General features: G+C 42.0%; 1 protein-coding gene across 1 annotated transcript in view; it reads left to right on the top strand.

The window, feature by feature from the left end:
* The first annotated feature begins 732 nt into the window (after positions 1-732).
* The window catches only part of LOC107104215 (desmoglein-4-like), a 23,163-nt gene continuing 12,629 nt past the window's right edge, over positions 733-11,266 (top strand). The window contains exons 1-3 of the mRNA XM_015404159.1: positions 733-856; positions 10,353-10,481; positions 10,700-10,855. Of these exons, the coding sequence (XP_015259645.1) occupies positions 812-856; positions 10,353-10,481; positions 10,700-10,855 (330 nt within the window). The 5' untranslated portion in view covers positions 733-811. The remainder of the gene's footprint in view (positions 857-10,352; positions 10,482-10,699; positions 10,856-11,266) is intronic.

Consider the following 11,266-nt stretch of genomic DNA (forward strand, 5'->3'; position numbering starts at 1 on the left):
AAACAAAATTATTTAATAGAATTTGATTATAGAGAGGGTGAATGTGTGCATGAGTTAGATGGGTAGAACAATAAGTATGTCATTTTTTTTTCTTAGAAATTATATATATGTTTATTAGTAGATAGTCCATCACTAACTACACTCCATACCAGTAAGTGCCAATAAATCCAAGAAGAAGAAGAATCAGCTGTGCTAAAGCAGAGAAACTTCTAAATCCTGCAGGCCAGCGGCCCTCCAGGACCCACTTTGGGGATTCCTGTTTTAGATAATAAAGTAAATCAGCTTTCTAATTTCAAGGCCCTTAAATCCTTTTGACTGCTTTATAAACCACCTTAACTTTCTGCCCTGATCACTCAGGCAGGTTGCAGTTCATGGTTTGTTTTAGGGCCTCAGAAAGATTAGAACAGCAGTGGAAAAATAATGTCTTTATCCTGCATAATGAGTCTTTATCTGGAACATATTAAAACACAGAGTGTTGGTTATAAAAAGCTGATGGGTAAAATAAAAAGCTGATGTGGTTTCGGTGGAATTTGGCTGTCGGCTGTTATGGATCCTCCGTGTTCCATCCTGTGCGATGGGAACCTGTAATTGGCTGACTTCTAAAGAAGTCACGAACTGGCAGGTTAGGTGTTTTCTCCCACGCCAGCCTCAGGTAACCCCACACCATATGGGCGTGACGACTCTTTGCTGCTGTGTGTGATTCTGTCCAATGTTGTAATGCCTCCTTCCTGAAACTGTTCAGACCAGACAGGCAAAAAGTGCAACAGGACAGAGTTTGTATTCTGAAACCACTGGACTTTTCTGGGTGATTATGACCCGACGGAGCATGTCCTTTCTGCTGTTAATTCTGTTTGGGGTGAGTCCATATAAGTATTTTTTTTGTTTAAAACTATTTTTGAAACAAAATCCCCTTTTCCCTCATGTAAAAAGGTGCATGTTTAGTAAGAGTGCGCTGGGTGTGGCCGGCTGCTTTACTGAGCCGATCTTCCACACGCAAGACTCCATCTTCCAGCCTTGGACACAACTTGTACAGGTGGCTACTTTTCTTTACATTTTGTCCCTTTTCCAGACTTGAAAAGTCATCTGAAAGCTTTCTTCTCTGGCAAAACCGGATAATGGCTATCTCAGCCTTATCAATGTCCTCCACTGTAAGACATCCTTGGATAGCTGTGCGTTTGAACGCGCATATTTCCTTTTCCATCATTCTGTGCTGCTGCATGTTCACTTCATTCTGATTGGCTGTAAGCTCTTTCCTCTTCTTGAAACAGGACCAAAGCCATTCTTTGTATTTCAGCCACCATGCCACAGCTTTCTTTAACCGTATCCAAGAGGAATAGTGATGGATCAAGTAAGTGGTAGAATCCTCAACTTGTACAGCATTAACAACAGCACTTTTCTTCACCTGTGGATCATCCTGGGAGATATGGTTTACAGGCTCAGGGTTCACAGGCCAGTCTGTTTCAGGTTGGCAAAGAAAAGAAGGTCCCCTTAACCAGAGTTTGTCTTTCAAACGTGCCTCAACTTTGACCCCTCTAGATGCTACATCTGCTAGATTTGAAGCTGTATCCACATACCTCCACTGAGCAGGGTCAGACAATTTCAGTATTTCTGAAACACAACTTGCAACAAACACCTTGTATCTTGAGCTCTCATTTGTAATTTATTATAGCACAGATGTGCTATCTGTCCAAAACACAGATTCCTGAACATCCATGTGCAGCTCTTTCCTCCACAGAAAGTCCATGCGACTTGCCATTGTTGCAGCAATCAGTTTCATCCTTGGAATAGTAATCATTTTCAGTGGGGCGACACAAGCCTTTCCCATTATAAATGCACAGTGCCGTTGGTGGCGCTCATTATGCATCATCGGGTAAGTGACTACACCATAGCCATCCTCACATGCGTCACAGAAATTATGTAATTGTGCACTGACAACATTTCCAAACTCCAGTGGTTTTAGACATCTATGTAATTCAAAATTGTCCAGCAGATGAATCCCTTTCATCCACTTAAGCCACTTGTTGGAGACAGTCTCAGGTATGGGGTCATCCCAACCAATTCCTCCTCTGCACAAATCCCTTAAGATCTTTTTTGCTGTCAGAACAAGGGGACTGTCATGATGTGTTTTAGAGGTCTGACCCAAAATGCAGAGAACCACTCAGAGAGCAAGGCAAAAGGTTAAACAGGTTTACTGTGGAGTTCAAAGGGTTGGATTCAGGGAAACTCAGAAAGCTGGTGAACCGGAACTGGAAGTAAGAAGGGAAGTTCACAGAGGTTAGTTCAGGGACCGTGGGAATCTTGGATGCCGCAAAGTTAATGCTAGCGAGAGACTCACGTTTGGGGGGGTTCTTCTCTCACTTTGCATCCAGCCTGTGTGGGTTGATCCAGAGAAGAGGGGACATGTTGAAGAGTGGACAGGTAGACATTCTTTGGACCCGGAGGAGCACTGGAGCGGATTGTCACTTGGATTTCTGTGAGGGACTTGAACAGCACATGTGGAGGTTTCTCCCCTGCTTAGTGTGAACTCAGAAAACAATCCTTCCAGGGGAAGAAGACCAAACTTCCAGTACGCAGGAGGACTTCCTGCCAAAGGCAAAGACAAAAACAAGGTTAGACTCAGAGAAACAAAGACTCAGGTTAGACTCAGGTTAGACTCAGCTAATCTCAGCTTGGCTAGAGTACCCAAAACTGGCAAACACTCTGGCGTCAAGGTAGGGACAGTCCACTGCTTAAGTACTCCTCCAGATAATAATCCAAAGAACTGGAGTGAAGGTGTGCAGGAAAGACCAAGAATGACAGGGCGCCACCTGGTGGTGGAGGGAGAGACAGACACAAAACAGACTACACAAACTGGATTCATGACAGGGACAGAGCATACCCAATGGATCATAAATTGAGGAGACAGCAGAGAGAATGCCTCTGGGGGTGAATGGCCTTTCCTTCTATATAATGTTGAATTTAAAGGTGTTGAATTTAAATGTGTTAAAGGTGTTTAAAGGTGTTAAAGGTGTTTAAAGGTGAATTTAAAGGGAGAAACTTGACATACCACTCCAAATCCAACACTCTTTCAATGGGCATAAACTCACACTCCAGATCCAACTGCTTCATGCCTTTAGCTCTGTGAGGTTCTGGGATGGTCTGAATCAATTCACTTCTGTTACTGAACCACTTAGTCAAACAGAACCCACCTTTAGCACATAGAGACGTGAGCTCATGACAGAGGGTCAGTGCTTCCTCTTCTGTTGCAACTGACACCAAACAGTCATCAACATAGAAACAGTGCTGCAACTTATCCACTGTCTCCTTTCTGTAGCCATGTCCAAAATCATTTGCACATATTTTGAGGGCAAAGTTGGCACAGCTAGGGGAGGAAGTAACACCCAAAACAAGCACTTTCTTTTTATATGAATCATAGCAAGTCGGCATCTTCAGGTGGCACTCGCACCTGATGAAACATGGCTTCTATGTCGTCCAATGACCTAATGACCACAGGTTCCCTCCTGAACCTGGTCACAACTCCAATTAGTGAGCTGGTTAAATCAGGGCCTTGCAACAACTCCTCATTTAGAGACTGTCCATTGAAACAGGCACCACAATCAAACACGACTCTCAGTTTTCTTTTTGTTGGGTGGTAGACCCCGTGATGCGGTATGTACCAAACCTTGCCATCACTTCTTTCCAGCTCTGTACCAGGAACTCTTTCAGCATAGCCTTTACAAAGGAGATCATTAACAAAGGTGTTATACTCCATGTAGAACATTGGATCCCTTTGAAACCTCCTCTTTAAGTGGTGTAAACGTTGTTCTGCCACTTTCCTGTTATTGGTCATGCTAATGTTTGAATTTTTTAAAGGCAGAGTGATCTGATAGTGACCATCAATATGTTTGGCTGACTTTCTAACCATATCCATGAACCTCAGGTCTTCTCTTGACAGACCTACTTGTTCCTCAACAACAGACTCTGGAAAATTCATCTTAAATTGCTGTTGCCATAGTTCATCCAAATTCACAATGGACACACGGTTCACAGTTACTGCCTGCTCGCAGTAATTGGCCTCTCCACTATTTCCTGTTAGTGGTCCATTTACTGTCCAGCCCAGCACTGTCCTTACAGCACAGGGTCCATTATGCTCACTGCGGATGACTTCCAGCGGTTCCATGGCTCGTAGGACATTAGAGCCAATCAGCAGCTCAATTCCAGCTTCAATCTGTGGTAAGTAAAGATGTTTTAAATATGGCCACCTTGTCAGATCCTCATTTTTGGGAATGTTTACTTTGTGGACTGGCATTGACAACTGAGTATATGCTTTTGGCAACTCGATGAAGGTGTCATCTTCAAATGCTGCCACCTCCAGCTCTGGCACAACATAACTACTGACCATTTTCTCCTGTCCCATAGTCCTGAGTAGAATGTTTGCCTTCTTTCCAGATAAATTTAGTTTCTGCCTCAGACTCTCAGTACAAAACACTGCAGTACTTCCCTGGTCCAAAGAGGCATAGGTGAAAATTATCTTATTGCCTTTCTTTTCTTTTACTTGTACTGGCACAATAGGAAGCTTGCAATCCATCTCACCAGCCCCTGTAAGTCCACTGGAAATAAAAGTGCTGTCCAGAGCCACCTGAACACTTCTCTCAGCCGATTCTGTCCTTTCCACACTATCCTTATGAAGTACGGTTGGGTGTTTTTGGCTGCACTTCGCGTAGGAAATCTTCCTTTGGCAATTTTTTTCTGATGTGTCCTATACACAAGCAGTTAAAACAAGCACCATTTGCTTTCAGGAAGTCAATTTTCTCCTTGTGCGCCTTTTCTTCAAACCGCGCACACATATCCAATGTGTGTCAATTAGTGCAGCAGGGACAAATCTTTTTGGCTCATAGTTTTATATCTTTAGATTTGTTCAAAGGTGTGCCTGTTCTTTCCATATTATCCACAGTGGTAGCAAAGCTGGTTCCTTTGATGCTGGAATGAGGCTGAGGTTTGTGTTTTATTCATTTATTTGATGAAGTAATGTCCTGAATATTTCCAAAAACTGGGTCTGTTAAGATTTTCACCTGTTTCTCAACAAAGCTGGCTATATCCATAAACCTTGCTCTTCTGTTGTATTTTTCCTGCAGGTCACATGCATGGCATCTCCAGCGGTCTCTGAGTTTGTAGGGCAGTTTTTTGATGATCTCCAACATGTTTGTGGGTGTGTCTAGGTCATTTAAATACTGCACATCTTCCATGGCATTGCAGCATCCACGCAGAAAGAGGCTGTACTCCTGGAGGGCCCTCACATCCTCTGTCTTAATAGAGGTCCATGACAGAACTCTCTCCATATATGCTGCAGCCAGCTTTTGCTCATTTCTATAATGATCTTTCAACAGGGCCTTTGCTTTTGCATACGCCAGGCCTGACTCCATGAGCTGACAACTCCTTACCAACTCTTTTGCTTGCCCTTTAGTGTACTGTTCAAGGAAATTCAAGGAAAGTCTGTCAGACTTTTATTTTCCAACGCTTTGGCAGTCAATTTAATTTCTCTTTTTCCATGTTCCTTATTTGAACATTGAAATGCTGAATTTATTCCACTCATTTGGTTAGATTTTATTGTGTGGCTCGTCACAATCACATTTCCAGAGCACAAATCCAATTATTTGACATTGCATTTAAATTAATTGGCAGAGAAGTTTCGATCCAAGCATTCAAACAAACAATAGGCCTTCAAACAACAGCAACCGCCACACATTTATGCCACCAAGTCCCATCATCAATTAAATAAAGCACGGAGAACTTGCGCAATCATCAGTGCGCCAATGTATCCAGCGGAGCACCTATTCAATATATTATTCTCATTTGCCAGAAAGCAATCAAAACGAATTCCTTCATCCACAAACATAGAAAGGCTCTGGCCTACCTGTTTCCAGGTGAATGAAATGTATGATGTGGCCCTTAGCTGTGGCTTCCTTGTTCTGCAGTGAAAGATGACTTGGTTATTTGTCACTTGTGCACGGTGATGATTTCCATAAAAGCCGTTTAGGTTTGACAAAAGTATTGCGGCTTCCAAACAAATCCTTTTGGCCGCTGAGAGTTCGGGTCGGGTCCTCCTTTCTTGCCTAATTTGTGACGCGCTTAAACATTCATATTGTTACAGATACGCTGGAATCCAGGATGCTTTTGTTTTCTTTATTAGCACCAGCAATAATTATGACAGCGCAGCAGGGATGATTGTAGCAAACAAAGTTAGATCCGTTAATTAATATAGGAAACAAATTAATACTGAAACAAAATAAGAGGAAGCGTAGTGAAATGAAGCGCTCAAACAAAATTACGGCAGCCCCACCCTTACTCTTCTCATCAGTGAGACAGGTGAGTGCGCACCTATACACACATACTTCCTTGGTGCACACCCACCTCCCTTTGAGTCTCCACCTCCAAGACACACCATACACCACATAACTGTTGATTTTCCCCGATAACTTCGCTTTTGGGAAAAATCCAAAATAAAATCCATTAATCACAGAGAAATCAGCCCCCAAACACCAGACGTCATTTAGACGTTGGTTATTAGGCTAAATCTGGTTGGTCAGTCATAGTCTGGATTTAGTCCAGAAATTGTTGAAAATTGGGCTGTTTGGTGGCTCTGATTTTGTCCCACTTTAGTCCAAAAGTTGTTGCAGCCAAACAAAGTTGGAGCAAACGGACTTTCCTTTATCGGGCTCAGACAACATCTTTAACTACATCTCAGTTCTTTAAGTGAGAAAACTCAGCTGGACAAAAATCAAGTTACTTAAATTATTCACTTTCATTCCCGCCAAAAGGTATTCCAATGCTTTCTAAAAAATCCCAGTACAGAACAAAACTCTTTCTCATCTCATGATTTTTCACCAAAAGACACCGCACCCAGCCTGAATATATTTATACCATACTCTAACTGGTTGGGTGTGCATATTTATGTCTGCACAGCCCAGTGCGCCGGCTCATGGCCTGTGAGGTGATTGGTTAAGCCCAGCGGGCCCGGTACTGGATCCAACTGTTATTCTTTTCTATTCAGTTTGATGATATTATTGGTAAATTTCAATGAAATGACTTATCTTAGGAGCAAAGACTTTGCCTCATGCAGGTCTCCAATAATGGAAATCAGAATACCGTAAATCCTCTAATATAGGCCAGGGCCTTTATTTCACTGATGTACATCTTGGTCCAGGCCATTATTGAAAGGAGGCCAGAATTAGAGGCAGGCCTCTATTTCTATTTGATCAAAACAGACTACCAGTGGAATGAATAACAATGAGATTTTGTGTCTCTTTGAACCTATAAAATACTAGGTTCAATACTAGGTTTATTGAATAAGTACAGTTACCATAACGATATACAGAACATTATTCAGACATCTTCCAGCAGCTGCAATGTTTCTGCAGAATGGAATCTTGGCCAAACTGACTTGCGTAACAAAGTAAAAAAAAAATTATGGAAACTGTTCTGCCATCACAGCGACATTTTATTTGAGGCAGGCTAAGTGGAAGTAGGCTACCAGTATCGTATATTTCAAGGGAAATTCAGAACAACGAAGGCCAACGAAATTCTGTAATTTTACGCTGCCTGGTTACCACCAGACCTACCGGTGATCATGTGTGTTTCAGATCAGAACGATTGTGTAAGGCCACTACGATCTCTGTGTAAGGACGGGACTTCCCATGCTAACGGCTTGGAACACTGCCCCCCTGTGGTACTTTTATGTTACTATCACAGGTTGTTGAGGACTGCCCAGGAACATCGTTGGTTCTAATTTTAGCCCCTGCCTGTATACGAGTCCAGACATTATTTACCTCTGCCGAGAGCGAGACCGGCCATTATTAGAGACCCGGCAGCTAATGGAATACAGGCCCATATTAGAGGATTCACGGTATTTGTCTGACCAGATTCCTGTTTATGTCTGGAAAAAAATCTCATTTCTGCCTAGCTCCCTGCCCACTAAAACCTTTGTGGAACAAACATGCTTCAACAGATTCAGTTCAAATTAGATTGATTTATAGTCAAGATGTAGATCTATAAAGTCTGAGGGTTCATCCAGAGTTTCAAATAAGCTTTCACTGTCATGTTTGTTTTAGGGTTTCTAACCCACATGCAGAACACACGGACTTAGGGAGAAAGTTCAACAGTTTATTTTGAAACACAATGATAATAAAGTACTGATGCAGGGGGGTATCAGGTCCAGGACTATTCACGACTGGTTTTTTCTGCAGAGGGGGACAGAAAGGTTAGCAGATATCCAGGTATGTTTGCTGGTTGAATGAGTGCAGGTCTGTACCTGTTCTGAGGTTTGAGCAGAGCGGCAGAGGAGGGGAACCAGGAGGGTCCAGAGGCTGAAGGCAGGCAGAGGGCTATGCAGAGGCAGAGCTTGGTTTCTGATCTTGCAGATTCGGATTTGAGCTTCTCTTTCAGTTTCTTCTGAGAGCGGGCAGGCAGGTATCTGACAGATTGACTTTCCGGGGTTCTTCAGAGATCAGACAAACTGGTTTCAGACTGAGAAACTCTTCCAGAGTTTCTGGGTTCAGACAGGTTCTTCCTAGGAAGCAGAGAGGACAAAAACAGATTAGGTTCAGGTTTAGGTTTCAGGGGAGTCAGAGATTCGGACAGGCAGGTTGGCTCAGGCTTGCTAACCATAACTGGCAAAACACTCTGGCATTGGAGTGTTGCTCTGCCTCTCCTTAAATGCTGGTCTCCCGATGAGCAAACGAGCCGCAGGTGTGCTAGTCAGCTTCAGCTCCAGGAGACCTAGAACACCCTCTGCTGGAGAAAGGTGGACAGACCTCCAGATCCCAAGATTCACAGGGTTTTGGAGTTTTTATTTTAAAAAAAAATTTGCGAGCTCATTTTTTTTTTTTTTTCATTTTTTTCTTTGTTTAATCACCTATAAATCAAACACGTTGACATTTATAATATTGGTTCCACCTTTTTCCAAAATTTCCAATTTATAGCTGAACTCTCNATTTACGGTATTTGTTTGACCAGATTTCCTTTTATGAGTGGGAAAAAAAATCCGATTTCTCCCTAGCTCCCTGCCCACTAAAACCTTTGTGGAACAAACATGCTTCAACAGATTCAGTTCAAGTTAGATTGATTTATAGTCAAGATGTTGATCTATAAAGTCTGAGGGTTCATCCAGAGTTTCAAATAAGCTTTCACAGTGTTTTGCAGTTTTTATTTTAGAAAAAAAATTTGCGAGCTCATTTCTTTTTTTTCTTTTTTTCTTTGTTTAATCACCTATAAATCAAACACGTTGACATTTATAATATTGGTTCCACCTTAAAATATTCCTCAACAAATACAAACAATTTAATTTCCAATTTATAGCTGAACTTGCTTTAATTCACATATTTAATTTCAGGCGGAATTTGCTCCTAAGACCCTCTGAGCTTAACTTTTTAACCTATAAAAAGTAAGACCAGACAGACACAGTGTAAGGTTCAAAAGATTTTGCAAAAGTGGAGAGAAATTTGTGCACTGAAGTCTCTTAGCTCTACTCCAACTGTACGTCCCCTTGCAGGCCTCTCCATAAGGGTCTCTTAGTCTAACCATGCCACAGAAATGACTGTGTCCTTTTTCAGTCCCTATATTCATCCTTAGCTGAAGTAATAAAGCCATTTTATTTTGTTTTACTCTAGAATAAGAATCAACATAATGTCTGTTTGTTGTTTTGAAGGTAGATACTCTGGTGCTTAATGATTTAAGTGTTAAATAATTGTTAAGAAAGTCGGGTACGGAGAGCGGTGGACTGAAAATGAACACAGTCCGATCTGAAGCTGTGTTCCTCTCATTTTGAGGTAAATCTTTTAAAGTTCTCATTAAAAAGTCCAGGCAGTATTATTCAAAAACATGACTTTTATCATCCTTCAGCGTCAGACTGATAATGCGTCGCCCTCGGGTTGAAACTGCTCCCTTCGTACCTGTTTGGGAAACAGTTGGACGTTCAGCAGAAGGGGTGAACAAAGTCTGGCTTTAGTCAATCAGGGGGGTGAAAGAAAGAACAGCCTCCAGTTTGCACTCTTGCTGATTCTCCTCCAAAGATGAAATGGTGGATTCTGAACAACAGGTGTGAAAGCAGCAGCTAGTCCTGCGTCAGCCTGCACTGCCATGGTTATCCTGCTTTGGCCTGCAGGCTCGGCAGCAACGGCAAAATAATATGAAAGTTCAGTTTACAGAAGATCTGGTGTAATTATTTCATTATTATAATGATTCATTCATTTTGCTGCAACTAAATTGTTTCTTCTGCATAAGAACCAAATAAAACAGAGATCAGTTTTTTTCAAATTAAAGGGAACATCAGTTTTTTGTTAAATTTGACCTTAACATGACCTTTCCTGTCTTCACAGATTCAGGCTGCTGTTTTGGTTTCAGCTTATCCCAGAGAGCATCTGGTGAGACACCAAAAACGGTGGTCTGTCCCTCCTAGACTACTGAGTGAGAACAGGGACTACACCCAATGGGCTTTTATTGCCAAGGTGAGTGACTTCACTGGCAAACAAATCCTGGATTTGGTGGAAGAAGGGAGACAGAATCTCCTCTAGATTGATTTCTGTTGCTTTGCATGTTTTGCTTTTAAAAAAAAAATACATTTCTGACAGTGAAGACAGTTCGAACGGCTCCTTCACCTGGTGGAGCATTGCAGCATGGCTTCAGATGGTTTCCTTCACTAAATCAGAGTCCCCTTCTGTTTCAGATCCGATCGGACCATGCAGGGATGGAAAAAATTACTTATTCCTTAGAGGGCATCGGAGCAAATCAGTACCCTTATCATGTGTTTGTGGTTGACCCTCATACTGGATACATCCGTGTGACCAAAATCCTTGACAGGGAGGACATCGCCCGATACCAAGTAAGTTCCTGGCTTCTACAGCAAACTCACCTATATATATATATATATATATACTAGGGGTGGAACGGTCCACAAAATCCACGATTCGGTTCGGTTCACGGTTTCGTGGTCACGGTTTTCGGTTTGGTTCGGTATATGTTGATTGTTAGGAAAATCTACTATGTCTTGTAAAGTACAACGCGTGTGTATAAACCCTGTGAACGTTTAATTTAATATGACATATTTTTAAAAAATCCCCATCATCATCCTGCAGATGTTCAGTTTCTGCCTAAATATTTTCGTTCTGTTGTGGATTTTTGTAACAGGAATAACTAGGATCAAACATACACTCACCGGCCACTTTATTAGGTACACCTGTCCAACTGCTCGTTAACACTTAATTTCTAAGCAGCCAATCACATGGCGGCAACT

Source organism: Cyprinodon variegatus, unplaced genomic scaffold, assembly GCF_000732505.1.
Source record: "Cyprinodon variegatus isolate N-32 unplaced genomic scaffold, C_variegatus-1.0 Scaffold1653, whole genome shotgun sequence".
NCBI lineage: Eukaryota > Metazoa > Chordata > Actinopteri > Cyprinodontiformes > Cyprinodontidae > Cyprinodon > Cyprinodon variegatus.